General features: G+C 58.2%; 2 protein-coding genes across 4 annotated transcripts in view; both read left to right on the forward strand.

Annotated features, from left to right (window-relative positions):
- Positions 1 to 16,273, forward strand: part of SH3GLB2 (SH3 domain containing GRB2 like, endophilin B2) — a 483,899-nt gene that overhangs the window by 379,873 nt on the left and 87,753 nt on the right. The gene's annotated exons all lie outside the window — the stretch shown is intronic.
- CRAT (carnitine O-acetyltransferase) lies at positions 283 to 16,237 on the forward strand. Of its 3 annotated transcripts, XM_050759939.1 has the most exons (16): positions 445 to 587; positions 2,055 to 2,153; positions 2,429 to 2,565; positions 3,250 to 3,513; positions 6,560 to 6,678; positions 7,799 to 7,852; positions 8,674 to 8,839; positions 9,183 to 9,357; positions 10,861 to 11,039; positions 11,584 to 11,684; positions 12,409 to 12,528; positions 12,687 to 12,809; positions 12,910 to 13,045; positions 13,752 to 13,814; positions 14,913 to 15,050; positions 15,437 to 16,237. In XM_050759939.1, exons 3-16 carry the CDS (start codon positions 2,536 to 2,538, stop codon positions 15,650 to 15,652), a joined length of 1,884 nt encoding a protein of 627 aa, XP_050615896.1. In that variant the 5' UTR covers positions 445 to 587; positions 2,055 to 2,153; positions 2,429 to 2,535; the 3' UTR covers positions 15,653 to 16,237. The 3 variants fall into 3 exon arrangements, with proteins under 3 accessions (XP_050615895.1, XP_050615894.1, XP_050615896.1); XM_050759937.1 differs by lacking the exon at positions 2,055 to 2,153 and having other exon boundaries at positions 323 to 587; XM_050759938.1 differs by lacking the exons at positions 2,055 to 2,153; positions 2,429 to 2,565 and having other exon boundaries at positions 283 to 587.

The following is a 16,273-nucleotide window of genomic DNA, read 5'->3' on the forward strand; positions in this document are numbered from 1 at the left end:
TGGAGAGGTGCACACCGCTACCTCCAACAGCTTAGAAGACACGCGGGGGCGGGGGAGAGACAGCTGGACGGTGACCTCCTCCTTCCTACTCCACAGGTCTCAACGCCTTGCGGGGCCTCCCGACCAATGACTCGCCGTCGGCCCCGCCCCTCTGTCCCAGCACCCGCCGTGGCCCCGCCCCCAGCTCGCAGCCAGCCTACTGCGACCCGCTACCGGGAGACGCCCCGCCCCTCCTGCCCCTCCCCAAGGAGACCCCGCCCCATCGAGGCCCCGCCCCATCGAGGCCCCGCCCCCGCCCCGCAGCCAGCCTCCCGGGCTCCGTTGCAGGCTCGGGGCCCGCTACCGGCCCAGGCCCCGCCTCGCGAATCCTCCTCCCCGGTGCCTGCCCGGCCCGGAGGGTGGGCGCGGGGCCGCCTCTACCGGCTGGCGGCCGTAACTCAGCGACCTTGGCCCGAAGGCTCTAGCAAGGACCCACCAACCCCAGCCGCTGCAGCGGCGGCGCGGACTTTGCCCGGTGTGTGGGGCGGAGCGGACTGCGTGTCCGCGGACGGGCAGCGAAGATGTTAGCCTTCGCTGCCAGGACCGTGGTGAGTGCGGCGGAGCCAGGGACTGAGGGCCCTGGACGGCTTGGGTGGCCGTGCGGTTGCGCCCGGGAGCGGAGACCTAGTCCTGCGGCCGCTATCCGACCCGGCCTCCAGCTGATGGGGTGGGGTGGGGTGGGGCCAGGCGGGCGTCCCAGGTTTGGCAGAGCAGGAGATTCGGGCGCAGCGTCAGAAGTGGGATTGAACCCACGTCCTGGAGCATTCAATTCCAACGACCCGGGAAAGACAGGGGGGACCCGGCTTCAGTTAGCACCCCCACCCTTAGACCCAGAGACAGGCCGGTGGGGGAGAGAGACCAGGAGCGTCCAGACCCGCGCTCACTCTCCCAGTTATTCTCACACACCCGTCGCACGCTTAGGCCAGAGCCACTTCTCCGACCCTGTCCAGTTAGTTGGTCAGGCTCCTTTGGTTTATCGGATGGTCCCTGGGGAATTGTGTGTGGCCAGAGAAACACGCAGAGGCATCAAGCTAGGCTGCTCAGAAAGGCCTCAGAACTGGCAGGTGGCAGCCCCATGGCCTCCCTCCCCTCCAGCCCCCTTCCCCACCCTGGCTGTATCTACCCCTCAGTCCTCCCCAGAGGGCAGCCTGGATGCTAGCCTAATTTCAGTTCCTTCCATCCCTGATCCAAGCATATGTTGCTGGTGTCTCACTGTCTCGGACACACACTACCGGGCTAGAGGGCAGAGGGTGCATCCAGGCTCAGGCTCAGAGGCCCTTCTAGGTGTTGCAACACCCTGAGCCTCCACTGCACCCTTGTCACTTGTCTCCCAAGCTGCATCTCATCCCACAAACAGACTCTAGGTCATTCTCCAGGACCATCCGACTAGCCTGGTTACTTTCCTGCCAGGGAAACTGAGGCAAGGAGGGACTTGCCCAGAGTCCCCTGGAGCTGCTCATTCAAATCCAGCCCAATCGCAGCGTCCTTTGGTTTATTTTTCTTTTTTTTTTTTTTTTTTTGAGACGGAGTCTCGCTCTGTCACCCAGGCTGGAGTGCAGTGGCCGGATCTCAGCTCACTGCAAGCTCCGCCTCCCGGGTTCACGCCATTCTCCTGCCTCAGCCTCCCGAGTAGCTGGGACTACAGGCGCCTGCCACCTCGCCCGGCTAAGTTTTTGTATTTTTAGTAGAGACGGGGTTTCACTGTGTTAGCCAGGATGGTCTCGATCTCCTGACCTCGTGATCCGCCCGTCTCGGCCTCCCAAAGTGCTGGGATTACAGGCTTGAGCCACCGTGCCCGGCCACTTTTGGTTTATTTTTCATACCAAAAGTCCTCCACTCTTGGACCCTAGCTGAATGAGCCACAGCTCAGGAAAAAATGAGTGTTGGTAGAGGGATGGCTCAGATGGGTCCCAGGAGTCCTGGAGAGAAACAGGAAATAGGCAGGGCTTCTGGCTGTCCCATCCACTGATGGCCTTTTCCTGGTGTCTGCTCCCCTGCACCAACCCTAATTTCAGGACCGATCCCAGGGCTGTGGTGTAACCTCAGCGGCCAGGCAGTCTCTGCCCTCCAGCCAAGTTTTCTCTCATCAAAAAGATCTTCACAGATTCTGACAGGTGTATTTTTTTTATTACTTCTTGGCCTGCCTCCCTGGCACTGAGCCCATGCAGAGAAGAAAGGAAAGAACTTTCCAGGTTCCCTTCTACTGGAATGCCCCCCACCAGCCTCTCACCTGCTCCCCCTTCCTCTACTTCTGGGAGCTCGGGAGGGTGGAGTAGCTTCTAGAGTTCAGGAGCTTCCCCTGCCACTGCCACAACCCCCGTTGCCACCACAGCCATTGCCACTGCCACCTGCCTCCCCCTGAATCTTGGCTCTTGTCTTCTCTTTCCAGCCCAGGCAAGTGGCTGCCTCTGGCTAGGTTCTGCTCGCGCACTTGGTAGCACAGTTAGGCTTAGAGATCCAACCAAGGCAGACAGGGCCCAGAACCTCGGTCCTGCCATGGAGGAGGATGGGCAGCAGAGAGAGAAGGTATGGAACAGAGCTCCTGCCGCTCGCCTGCTCACTGCAAGAGCAGCCTCGGGCCCTCCTGTCTCTCTTTCTGCCCACTACGGGGCCTCCTGGACTTTCTCTCTCTCTGCTGCCTCTCACCCTCCATGCCAGGCCACCCAGCTCTCTCGCCACAGCACTGCCCTCACCCCACCCCTCCCCCATCTCAGAGGCAGGAGGAAGCCCAAGGCCCCTCACCCGAAGATGCTGCCATTGTCTGGCTCTCTGTGATTCTCTCTTCTTCCCTTCTATTTCTCAACCTGGAAAGGGTGGGAGAAAAGGAGGTGGGGACCTCCAAGAGGGACAGTCACCACTCTGCTGGCTGGTTCCTCTTCCAGGGTGAGAAAGGAGGGGCCTGTGCAACCCAACAGGTGGGCGGTCCCCCTCACCTCTGCTACGCCAAAGAGCCATTCATCCTGACTTGATTCCCCTGAGCCTTGCCAAGAACCATGGCCACACCCCACCCTTCCCCATCCCTACCTACATCTCCAGGCCCTGGAGAGGCGGGGACATCTACAGCTCTAGGGCTGGGAGGCCAGCGCCAGCCCCACCCAAGAGGCTGTCTCTGCCCCAGGAATGGGCACATAAGTGCCCAGGACTACAGCTTTGGGACTGCCAGGGCTCCAAGCTGGGAAGGGAATGAACAGGATGTTCTGCTGCCTGCAGGTGAAGCCTCTGGGCTTCCTGAAGCCCTCCTCCTTGATGAAGGCTTCCGGCCGCTTCAAGGCACACCAGGATGCACTGCCACGGCTGCCTGTGCCCCCTCTCCAGCAGTCCCTGGACCACTACCTGAAGGCGCTGCAGCCCATCGTGAGTGAGGAGGAGTGGGCCCACACCAAGCAGCTGGTGGATGAGTTTCAGGCCTCAGGAGGCGTAGGGGAGCGCCTGCAGAAGGGGCTGGAGCGTCGGGCCAGGAAGACGGAGAACTGGGTGAGTGAGAGGTGCCCTCACCGTGACCTGCTGCTGGCTGCACGTGCACAGTTCTCCAGTGCCCACTGCGCTGGCACGGCCGTTCATTTGCCGCCCAGAGTTTTGTGAGCACATACTCTGTGCCTGGCACTTGGCAGGGCACCAGGTGATCAAGAAGGACACAGTCACCAGCCCACTGGAACTGACATTCAAGTAGGGAGGAGAGAAAGGGGATGAACAGGACACAGGTTGTGGACAAGGTGTCATGTTCTGGGATAGAGGCAGGAGTGGGGTGCAAGGACAGGTACAGCCAGGTAGAAGAAGATGCCCTTGTGCTCCGTGGGACAGCCTTAGGCAGGGGATACATGTCACTTAGTGACGGATCGCCCTGGTTTTGTGTCTGATCTGTGACACAGGTGTACCCAGTTTGGAAAATGTGCCTACACCAATGCTTCGTGTGCTTTTCTATTTACATCTCATACTTCAACACACAAATTAAAAAGGTGACAGCCGGGTACAATGACTCACACCTGTAATCCCAGCACTTTGGGAGGCCAAGGCGGGTGGATCACAAGGTCAGGAGTTCGAGACCAGCCTGGCCAACATGGTGAAACCCCATCTCTACTAAAAAGACAAAAATTAGCCAGGTATGGTGGCAGACACCTATAATCCCAGATACTGGGGAGGCTGAGGCAGGAGAATTGCTTGAACCTGGGAGGTGGAGGTTGCAGTGAGCCAAGATTGTGCCTCTGCACTCCAGCCTGGGCAACAGAGCAAGACTCCATCTTGGAAAAAAAAATGGGGGGGGGGGTGCCGGGCACGGTGGCTCATGCGTGTAATCCCAGCATTTTGGGAGGCCAAAGTGGGCGGATCACGAGGTCAGGAGATCGAGACCATCCTGGCTAACACAGTGAAACCCCGTTTCTGCTAAAAAAAATACAAAAAAATTAGCTGGGTATGATGATGGGCACCTGTAGTCCCAGCTACTCAGGAGGTTGAGGCAAGAGAATGGCGTGAACCCGGGAGGCGGAGCTTGCAGTGAGCCAAGATCACGCCACTGCACTCCAGCCTGGGCAACAGAGCGAGACTCCGTCTCAAAAAAAAAAAAAGGTGGCCCAGCTGCTGGGAGGGAGGGACAGTGGGAGCCAGAGATGAGGGGGAGGGGTGACATCACCCCCAGGGAGCTGTGGCAGCCTGGGTCTGACACTGGATGGGAGACAGGGAGAGTCATTAGGTCCAGGACTGTTTTGGAGGCAGTGCCAGTGTCACTTGCCAATGGTGGGGGCAGGGGTGGAATTTGCCAAGTCGGGGTTGCCTGAGGGAGAAACTGCCTGTGGGAGAGCCACAGCGGGTCCCGCCCTGGGAAATGCTGTGTTATAGGGGATGTCATGGGGATGGGAGGTGGAGCTCTAGCCCTGAGGCTTGGCGGAGGCTGGGGGGCTGCACACAGGAGGTGGGAGTTGTCGACATTTGCTGAGACTCGTCAGGTCAGGACTTTGGACTCCAAAACCTGGGACAAGTCACCTCCCCCTCACCCCTTGCCAAGGGCTAGTGGCCCAGCGCCACAGGGGAGTGCGTGTGATGAAGAGGCACATCCTGCTGCTGTTCACCACAGGGTGAGGGGACGCAGGGTGGGCCCAGGTCTCTGGGGGTGGAAGGCCAGAGAAATCTGTACTGGCTGTGTTCAGGGACGGTGGGTGTTGCAGTCAGCATAGAGGACACAGGGTGACAGTCACCTGGGAGTGTGCGCAGTCCCAGACATGGAGCCTTTAATACCACATCCCTGGCTGGTGCCCAGAGACCCCCACCCCCCAGACAGAGGACGGACTGTCAGGGCAGAGAGTGAGGCTGTGTCACCCACATCTTGTCACCGGCATAAGGATTCATCCTTGCAGGGAGCGTCGCCTCAAGATTGCCCTAACCTTGAGATCAAAGTGGGTATCTACTCCCTGAGGCCACAGAGCAAGACCAGGTCCCTCAGGCTGCTCTGATACCCCGGTCTCCTGCCTCCTTGGACAGTTCTCTGCTGGGGATGGTCAAAAACTCACTTATTGGGCCAGACGCAGTGGCTGATGCCTATAATCCCAGCACTTTGGGAAGCTGAGGCAGGTGAATCATTTGAGGTCAGGAGTTCAAGCCTGGCCAACATGGTGAAACCCTGTCTGTACCAAAAAATACAAAAATCAGCCAGGTGTGGTGGTGCACACCTATAGTCCCAGCTACTCAGGAGGCTTAGGCAAGAGAATCGCTTGAATTCAGGAGGCAGAGGTTGCAGTGAGCTGAGATAGCACCATGGCACTTTAGCGTGGGCGACAGAGTGAGACCCTGTCTCAAAAAAAAAGTCACTCATTGGACTTTTTGTAGACCCTTCCCTTTTTTCCTTTCTGTCTATTCAGGCATACATTTTAATTTAACGTATGGCAGTCATTGACAGAGAATGTGTAAAATGAGAATTCATTCACCTTGTCGGGCGCAGTGGCTCATGCCTGTAATCCCAGCACTTTAGGAGGCTGAGGTGGGCAGATCACAAGGTCAGGAGATCAAGACCATCCTGGCTCACACGGTGAAACCCCATCTCTACTAAAAATACAAAAAAATTAGCCAGGCGTGGTGGCAGGCGCCTGTAGTCCCAGCTACTTGGGAGGCTGAGGCAGGAGAATGGCGTGAACCCGGGAGGCGGAGCTTGCAGTGAGCTGAGATTACGCCACTGCACTCCAGCCTGGGTGAGAGAGTGAGACTCCATCTCAAAAAAAAAAAAAAAAAAAAGAATTCATTCACCTTGCTGCCCCTCCCTACACCCCAGGTTTCCTCCCGATCTTTCTTTCACGTCCTTTCTTAGCAGCAGCGTCTGATTGATCTGGCTAATACTGATCACTCGGGCTAAAGGGAAGAGGCTGGTGGGTTTAAGGTGTGGGGCGGGAAGGGTGGGTTCTGGATCTAAGCATTTACTTTGAGAATCTCCACAGCGGGGTAGAGGGCATGGGGCCAGCCACGTCCCCTAGCCCTGGGGAAGAGGGAGCACCAGGGCCCATGCACCCCTCCTGACAGGCTCTGGCCCTTTTCCCAGCTGTCTGAGTGGTGGCTCAAGACTGCCTATCTCCAGTACCGCCAGCCTGTGGTCATCTGCTCCAGCCCAGGTGTGATGCTGCCCAAGCAGAACTTCGTGGACCTGCAGGGTCAGCTCCGGTGAGTGGCTGGGGCTAGGGGGCTGGGAGGCAGCCGGGCCCCTCGAGTCCACTTCCCCCAGCGGCTTGGAGGGGCCCTGACCCTGTTTATCTTTCTGCCCCACAAACAGCCTTATGAAGTAGGGAGCATCCTCCCTATTTTACAAATGGGGAAATTGAGGCTCGGAGCAGGGAAGGGAGCTGCCCAAGACCCCATTCAGGAAGCAGGGTCTCTCCAGCTCTGAAGCCTCATGGCTGTTAACCACATCTTGGTGGAGGCCCCATCCTCCTCCATACCTGAGGCTTCTCCCCAGCCCCAGTTTTAGCACTTCACCCCTCCTTCCCACTCTCCTCAGCTAGCCACAGGGGTGACCTCTGTACACAGTCCCCTTTTCCACATTCGGCCAGGTCACCTGCGCCAGCCCCTATTCCAGTCCTACCAGAGATAAAAATACCAGCAACAAGGATCTCCTGCCCAAGAACCAGCCACTGGCTGCCGCCACCTGCTTCTCTTAAAGGGACCAGGGCACCCTGGGAAGGGCCGGGGTTCAGGCCCGGGAACTCCAGCCAGTGGTCCCCATGGTGGGATCCAGGGGCAGCCCCAAGCATTGAGGATGGTTGCCATGGGCCAGACAGCCCTGGGAGGAAGGCGGCCTGGGGGACACAGAGGCCCAGAGTGGGGAAGAGACCTAGTGGAGGGAACACTGGAGCCACTGCTGTCCCATTCACACCATCGCAGGGGCCTGGGGCCCTCCAGAGCCAGTGCTTCCGAGCAGATGACACCCCCTCCAGATTCCAGGCTGTGGTTCAGGAGCTCACGCCCTCTGTGGGTAGACCCAGCCCACTGACCCCTAACCAAGCCACACTCCAGCTGCAAGGGACTAGCACCCAAGTCCTACCAGGCCCTTGGCCACCAGCACTTCCCCGAGCCCTCCTGACTGTGCTCCCTCTAGAGGTCACAAAGAAGCAGACACAGACTGGCAAACTGGGACTCCCAGGCTCCTCCCTTGTGCTCCTGGGCTTTCTGGACGCGGTGAGGGAGGATGGAAGACTAGGCCTCCCACTCCCCAAGCAGGTGTCCCTAGCCCGGGGCCTCCCTCAGGGTGTCCACACAGCTTCTAATCTCTAATCAATCTTTGCAGATTTGCTGCCAAACTCATTGAGGGTGTGTTGGATTTCAAGGTCATGATTGACAAGTGAGCAGCCCCACCCCTGCCCAGCCCCACACCTGCCCAGGCCTGCCTAATTACCACAGGCACCTCTGACCCCAGCCCTGGCCCGGCAGGCCCAAAGCTCAGTCACTTTCACTTTCTGTCAGCCCAGCCTTGGGTGGGATTTGGGAGATGGAGCACTGGGGATTGTCGTCTGCTACAGCTGCTGGAATCTCCTCTTGGTGGGTGACCTTGTCCCATCCCAACTAAAGAGGACCCCAGAGTTTTTTTTTTTTTTGGGTTTTTTTTTTTTGAGACGGAGTCTCGCTCTGTCGCCCAGGCTGGAGTGCAGTGGCCAGATCTCAGCTCACTGCAAGCTCCGCCTCCCGGGTTCACGCCATTCTCCTGCCTCAGCCTCTGGAGTAGCTGGGACTACAGGTGCCGCCACCTCGCCCGGCTAGTTTTTTGTATTTTTAGTAGAGATGGAGTTTCACCGGGTTAGCCAGGATGGTCTCAATCTCCTGACCTCGTGATCCGCCCGTCTCGGCCTCCCAAAGTGCTGGGATTACAGGCTTGAGCCACCGCGCCCGGCCAACCCCAGAGTTTTATTCGCTGCCTCATCTTCCCTGTTACAAACTGAAGCCCAGAGAGGGGAAGGGAGGGAGTTTCTAGGTGACGTCTGAACAGGGCCCGCTGGGGCAGAAAGCGAGCCCCCTGCCTGCAGCACAGCCCTGAGGTGCTTATGCTGGGAGGGGGAGCGGGGACACTGTGTAAGCCCCCAGCAGTACCTAGGAGGTCCCTGTCGACCCTGCCTTCCTCCCCATTCACTTGCCCAGTGGCGCCCTCACTGCCCCTGTGCCCTGCAGTGAGACCCTGCCCGTGGAGTACCTGGGGGGAAAGCCACTGTGCATGAACCAGTACTATCAGATCCTGTCCTCCTGCCGAGTGCCGGGCCCCAAGCAGGACACGGTCAGCAACTTCAGCAAGACCAAGAAGCCTCCCACGCACATCACCGTGGTACACAACTACCAGGTGGGTGGCCCCCACCCACGCCTGCAAGCCCCTGCCCTGCTGCAGGAGTACAGCAGGATGGCTGCGGTCAGCTTCCCCACTGGGGTTCCCCAGCACACATGCCCATGTGCCCCAGGAATGGGCGTCTCCTGGCTTCTCCATTGGCGGCCCAGGGAGGCCAGGAGGGGCCGTGGGCCTGCCCAGCCCAGAAGGGCAATCCAAGGACCTTCTCCCCCTCACACCCTTGGCCTGACTCCATCCCCTCCAAGGCCAAGGCCAGGAGGAGGCAGGTGTGGGGAGGTGGCTGCTCTCAGCCTGAGGTCCCCGCTCAGCTCCCTCCTCTTACCTGCCTGTGCCCCGACAGTTTTTTGAGCTGGACGTGTACCACAGTGATGGGACGCCCCTCACTGCAGATCAGATCTTCGTGCAGCTGGAGAAGATCTGGAACTCATCCCTACAGACCAACAAGGAGCCTGTGGGCATCCTCACCTCCAACCACCGCAACTCCTGGGCCAAGGCATACAACACCCTCATCAAAGGTGCCTCTTGCGGGCTGTGCTGGGGCTGCACACCCAGGCCTCTTTCCCTGGTGGGGACCAGCCTCAACACCACCCATAGGGTACCCGAAGTCTGGTGGCAACAAAGGAATGAGAAGAGACAGGTTAAGAGTTCATAAAGGGGGCTGGGCGCAGTGGCTCACGCCTGTAATCCCAGCACTTTGGGAGGCCGAGGCAGGCAGATCACGAGGTCAGGAAATCGAGACCATCCAGGCTAACACAGTGAAACCCCGTCTCTACTAAAAATACAAAAAGTTAGCCTGGCGTGGTGGCGGCCGCCTGTAGTCCCAGCTACTCGGGAGGCTGAGGCAGGAGAATGGTGGGAACCCGGGAGGCGGAGCTTGCAGTGAGCTGAGATGGCGCCACTGCACTCCAGCCTGGGCGACAGAGCAAGACTCTGTCTCAAAAAAAAAAAAAAAAAAGATTCCATAAAGCTGGGAACCAGGGGTCAGTTGCAAAGTGGAGGCTGCAAAAGGTGCAGAGTTCTGGTCTCCACACTATTTGTTGAGTACAATCACTTAGATCTAAGAAGCAGATGTTCAGGGCGAAACAGTGAAAGGGAGGCAGTGTGTCATAGGCGTAATCTATAGCAATAGCGGTTTCAATGAATCTCCTTTGTGCTCAAACAGCATATCTTTAACTTACTGGAGAGTAGCTAGTGGGAGCGGCTTAACTAGGAGACTGCACGTCTGTCCACATTCTAGTGTTTCAAAGGAGTGTCTTTCTCCTTGAACACAGTGTTTACAGTGTTCCCATGCTCGCTCTGAGCATGGGAACATGATGGCAATTAGGAGGCTTTCCTCCTCAGCGGCCTCTTGTGGCTTTCCACAACTTATTATCCCATAGTTTTAAGGCCAGTTTATACAGGCACCCCACAAGCCCTTTTCCCAACATTCCCCCAGCACTCTGGGCCCCGCACAGCCGTGGGCAGCCATGGTTCTCACTGCATCCTCTCAACGTGGAGCAGGCAATGTAGGCCCCATGTCATAGATGAGGACACCTCATGGTTAGGGTGGTTTCTGTCTGCTAAATAGCAAGTTAGGATTACAGTCCAAGTCCTCTGGCTGAGGATCCCACCCACCTCCACGCTCCCTGTACCCCCGAGCACCAGCAATCCTCCAAAGCATGTCTTGCTCAGGGGCATTAGCCCCAAAGTCAGACCACCTGTGTGGGATCCCTGGCTGCCACGCCAGCTCCTGTGTGACCCTGGGCTTCCGTTCCTGTGTCTAAAGTGGGCCAGGTGTTGGGTCCTGCCTCAAGGAATGCTGTGGGACTGCAGGGTCCTGTTGAGTTTGAAGCTCTGAACCCACACCCTACACTCGGTGAATGCCCTGGAGGGCCCCTGAGGTGGGGATCTCCTCATCTCAGAGGGGTACAAATAGGTCAGAAGAGCCCAGGGCAGGAGGCTGTGGAGGGGCTGGTCCATCTCTCCCACACCCTGAGACTCACCCCATTTTGAGCCTCCTCACCCCATGCCACCTGCAGACAAGGTGAACCGGGATTCCGTGCGCTCCATCCAGAAGAGTATCTTCACCGTGTGCCTGGATGCACCCGTGCCCAGGGTCTCAGAAGACGTATACCGCAGCCACGTGGCAGGCCAGATGCTGCACGGGGGCGGCAGCAGGCTCAACAGCGGCAACCGCTGGTTCGACAAGACGCTGCAGGTGAGGCCCAGCAGGGCTTTGCCCACTCGTGTACACCTGAACAGGGCCTCCATGGCCTCGGGACTTCCTGCCCCTCCCCGGCCCTGCGTCCCCAGCCTCCTAGCTTGTAAAACAGGCAGGAAGCCAGCAGGCTGGACGCCACCATAATTACCAGGCAGCCAGCCTGTCATCACCAGTCCTGCCACTGGCCTGGAAACTGCTGCCACCCCCAGCACACCCCCTCAGCGCCTCACAGAAAACCTGGGATCCGGGGTCAGCCAGTGCAATCCTGGCACAACAATCCCTCTCTGCACCTGTAAAATGGGGAGGTGGTCAACCTCACCGGCAGAGTAGTTTGAAGGACTCGGTCAGGCACGCTGAGCGTGGGATGTGCTTAGCACACCAGGGCACCCAGTGAATGTCAGCTATTGTTAATAACAGTAGTAAGTCAGCATAGCCCATTGAGATGGCTTCAGAGAGGCCCTTGCCTCGACTAAAGAGTGGTTGGGTTGGGGCCACCCCCCAGGGCCCTGGGGCTGACCGGGGTCTCCCTTCCCTTCCGCAGTTCATCGTGGCAGAAGATGGCTCCTGTGGGCTCGTGTACGAGCACGCCGCAGCGGAGGGGCCCCCTATCGTCACCCTTCTGGACTATGTCATCGAGTACACGTGAGTACAGTCACATCTCTCGCCTAGTTCCCCAGCGCCTAGTGACAGGTGACACACAGGTGATAGACCAGCTTATAGGGGAATATCACTCTCCTTTGTGCCTGGGAATCTGTTTCTTCCAAGGAAGCCAGCCGGATAAGGTGGCTTATGCCTGTAATCCTGACACTTTGGGAGGCTGAGGCGGGAGGATCAGTTGAGGTCAGGAGTTTGAGATCAGCCTGGCCAACATGGTGAAATGCCATTTCTACTAAAAATAGAAAAAAAAAAATTACCCAGGTGTGGCAGCATATGCCTGTAATCCCAGTTACTCAGGAGGCTGAGGCAAGAGAATTGCTTGAACCCAGGAGGCAGAGGTTGCGTTGAGCGGAGACTGTGCCACTGCACTCCAACCTGGGCGACAGAGTGAGGCTCCATCTCAAAAGGAAAAAAAAAAAAAATTAGCCAGGCGTGGTGGCAGGCACCTGTAATCTCAGCTACTCAGGAGGCTGAGGCAGGAGAATCACTTGAACCAGGGAGGCCAAGGTTGCAGTGAGCTGAGATCACACCACTGCACTCCAGCCTGGGCAACAGACCAAGACTTCATCTTTAAAAAAAAAAAGAAAGCTGAAGTGAAGGTGGTTTTCAGAACAAACACATCTCCCTGGGCTGGCCCCCACCCTGGTCTCAGAATGGACCCAGGCTCTAGAGGCGCCAGCATGAGCCTGAGGCCCCATGTACTGTGCAGGAAGAAACCCGAGCTCGTGCGGTCTCCCATGGTGCCCCTGCCCATGCCCAAGAAGCTGCGGTTCAACATCACTCCCGAGATCAAGAGCGACATCGAGAAGGCCAAGCAGAACCTCAGCATGTAAGTGCCTGCCCCTGTCATCCCGTGCTGGGTGGGTAAGGCCAGACCCTTGAGCTTGAGTGGCTCCTGTGCCAGCTCTCTCATGATACCCAGACCCTCTGTGGGGTTGGCAGGGGCTGCCGGGGCCTGCCCCTCACCTGCCCTTCCCACACCCCCAGCATGATCCAGGACCTGGACATCACCATGATGGTGTTCCATCATTTTGGAAAGGACTTCCCCAAGTCGGAGAAGCTAAGCCCAGACGCCTTCATCCAGATGGCTTTGCAGCTGGCCTACTACAGGTGCACCTCTGCGGCCCGCCCATGGAGGAGGGAGGAGACCTGGGGGCAGGGGAGGGGGTGTCCGCCTCCAAGGGGCGTGCTCAGCCCCATTTCCCACCAGGATCTACAGGCAGGCATGTGCCACCTACGAAAGTGCCTCCCTGCGCATGTTTCACCTGGGCCGCACCGACACCATCCGCTCGGCTTCCATGGATTCACTCGCCTTTGTCAAGGCCATGGATGACTCCAGCGTCATGGTGAGAGGTCTGGGGTGAGGGGGGGTGAGCTGGGTCTGAGCCATCTCCCTCGTGCTCACTCAGTCAACACATTGATTGAGCACCTACAGGATTCCAGCCCCATGGTGGGCTCGGGGAATCTAACAGAAGCTGGAACCGTGAATCTAGCTCTGAGCTTCCTGGGGGCCAAAGAGAAAAAGGGAGTCATTCATTTGTTCATTCATTTATTCATTGGCAGTAAAGCAACTGCGCTATGTCAGGCCCCAGCTGAGGACCAAGGAGTTGGCAGGTGCAATACTCGCTCTTTTGTTTTTTCTTGTTTTTTTTTTTAGAAAGAGTCTTGCTCTGTCCCCCAGGCTGGAGTGCGGTGGCATGATCTCGACTCTGCAACCTCCACCTCCTGGGTTCAAGCAATTCTCCTGCCTCAGCCTCCCAAGTAGCTGGGACTACAGGTGCCTGCCACCATGCCCGGCTAATTTTTGTATTTTTAGTAGAGACGGGGTTTCACCATGTTGACCAAGCTGGTCTCAAACTCCTGACCTCAATGGATCCACCTGCCTCGGCCTCCCAAAGTGTTGAGATTACAGGCGTGAGCCACCGCTCTCGGCTCTAATAGTTTCTCTTAAAGAGCTCAGAATCTAGTGCTGGGTGAGGGATGGGCTACTGAGGTGGGCAAAGAGAAGAGAAGGGACAGTGCTTCAGCTCCCTCCGACCCTCACCACTCTAGGGGCACCAGAAGGTGGAGCTGCTGCGGAAGGCCGTGCAGGCCCACCGAGGCTATACCGACCGGGTGAGTGAGCCCGCTTGTGCCTACTCACTTGTCCCTTAGTGTCAGCCATCTGTCTGTCCCTCTGACTATCCATCCCTGCAGCCAATGGCAATGGCTGCCAACCCTTTGCTAGGACCACACCTCCCCCAACCTGGGAACACCTGGAACCAGGCTGAATAGCCCCTACTTTTTCTTTTTTTTTTTTTTTTGAGACGGAATCTTGCTCTGTCGCCCAGGCTAGAGTGCAGTGGTGCGATCTCGGCTCACTGCAATCCCCGCCTCCCGGGTTCAAGCGATTCTCCTGCCTCAGCCTCCCAAGTAGCTGGGATTACAGGCACCCGCCACCATGCCCAGCTAATTTTTGTATTTTTAGTAGAGACAGGGATTCACCATGTTGACAGGCTAGTCTCAAACTCCTGACCTCAGGTGATCCACCCACCTCAGGCTCCCAAAGTACTGGGATTACAGGCGTGAGCCACTGCGCCCAGCCAAATATCTCCATTTTAAAGTTGGAGAGACCCAGCCTGGGCCCAGTAACTGCCCTGGTCCCAGGTTCCAGGGTTGGCCCGGGCCCTAGATTTTGGTTCACACTCTCTCCCTGATGCTAGGTATATGTGCTCCAGCAGACTGCGAGTTTCCTGCCCTCCAGCAGCTTGGGCTGCAGTCAGGGAGGTGGCTGTCGGGGTGCATGTCCAGGCTCTGTCTCTGAGCAGCTGTGTGTCCAGGCTCTGACCGTGCTACACGCACACATCCATTTAAAGCTTACCGCCACCCTGCGAGGGGAGTGCAGGACTCACCCCTCTTTACAGATGAAGACACTACGGTTGCAGAACCTAAGCAACCTACCAAGGCCCCGCAGCCAGGATGGGGCTAGGCCACCCAGTTCCAGGGCCCTGCTCTGCAACCCTGCACTGTCCTACCTCCCTGGGCAAATCCCCGCCCCCCCGAGCCTCAGTTTCCCCATCTGTGAAACAAAGGCTCTCTCTGGCCAGGATACTCTGATCTCTTGGTTCTGAGTGGTCAGTGCCTGGGAAGGATGGCGCTGCCACAGGCTGAAGAGGGCAGGGATACCCCGCGGGTCCACAGCCCCTGCTCCTGACAGCTCTCCCACCCCAACAGGCCATCCGTGGAGAGGCCTTTGATCGACACCTCCTGGGCCTGAAGCTGCAGGCCATCGAGGACCTGGTGAGCATGCCTGACATCTTCATGGACACCTCCTATGCCATCGCCATGCACTTCCACCTCTCCACCAGCCAGGTGGGCCACTGCCCCAGGTGCCCCGGGGGCTGCAGGCAGAGAACCCACTGGCAGTTTGACGTGGCCCACACAGGCCCCACTGGCCCAATGCCAACACAGCTGAGTTCCAGAGGAGGAACTAGGGACAGGGGCCTATCTGCAGCCCAGGCAGGCTGAGAAGGGGTCAGTGCTTCTCATGGGAGAATCAGCTTCCCTGACTCACTGGTCAGGTATAAAGGAACATTTGATTCGTGCCAGCCTGTACTGGTTGCTGGGATATAGCAGGGGACAGACCATGGTCTCTGCCCTCAAGGGGCCTGCAGTCTTGGCAGAAGCACAGGCAGCCTGGGAAGTGCTGGGGGCGTCAAGGTAGGGGAGCTTGAGAGCTTTCATCCTGCCATCCCCAGGTCCCTTCCAAGACAGACTGCGTCATGTTCTTTGGGCCCGTGGTCCCCGATGGCTACGGTGTCTGCTATAACCCCATGGAGGCCCACATCAACTTCTCCCTGTCGGCCTACAACAGCTGCGCAGAGACCAACGCCGCCCGCCTGGCACATTACCTGGAGAAGGCGCTCCTGGACATGCGTGCCCTGCTGCAGAGCCACCCCCGGGCCAAGCTCTGAGCCCCTAGGACTCAGGCCTGCCAATGCCACAGCCAAGCCCACCCTGGGATGGGCCACCCACCAGGGCTCAGCCCATTGGTTCCCTCTTCCCTGGTCCCCCCAAATCTACTAAGTCACGGACCACATCCTCCAGGGGCCTGCAGGCCCCAGCCAAGTGCCTTCCGTGGGTCATCTCAGCACCTGCCAGGGCCCGACCTGGGGCTGAGTGCAGAGGCTGAGCGGGACGTTAGGCCCGGGCCCCGGTGCCTCCTCCACCGGTGCCTCCTCTGGGGAAGGGAACCAGCCCTCTGGAACAGGAGACTGGCAAGAGCTCTTTGTCTCACCAGCTCACCCCCGCCACTCCCTGCCATCTCTATGACCAGGCCAGCGTCTGTACCCTGCTTCCCAGACTCCCAGGACCTGGAGACAGGACTGTCTGGGGCAAGGGGCCAGGGTGTGAGGTTTCGCCTCCGTGGCGGCTGTGTTCCTGTGGGTAGCATGGCTAGCGAGCCGCCTCTGGTTCCACTCAGCTTGGTTCCTGCCCCTGCCCTGTTGTATGATATTTATATTGCAAGGTCATCAATAAATGGGAATTGTGTTGGTGAAGAGGTGTTTCAGCTGAGGCAGGCAGGGTGGGGGCAG

The sequence above is a fragment of the Macaca thibetana genome, chromosome 15 (assembly GCF_024542745.1).
Source record: "Macaca thibetana thibetana isolate TM-01 chromosome 15, ASM2454274v1, whole genome shotgun sequence".
Classification (NCBI taxonomy): Eukaryota; Metazoa; Chordata; class Mammalia; order Primates; family Cercopithecidae; genus Macaca; species Macaca thibetana.

Coding starts and splice junctions, on each gene's coding strand:
- CRAT (XM_050759937.1), top strand. CDS start 2,536: ATGGAGGAGGATGGGCAGCAGAGAGAGAAG. Junction 3,514..6,559: donor CCAGGAAGACGGAGAACTGG/GTGAGTGAGAGG, acceptor CCCTTTTCCCAG/CTGTCTGAGTGGTGGCTCAA. Junction 8,840..9,182: donor CCGTGGTACACAACTACCAG/GTGGGTGGCCCC, acceptor GTGCCCCGACAG/TTTTTTGAGCTGGACGTGTA.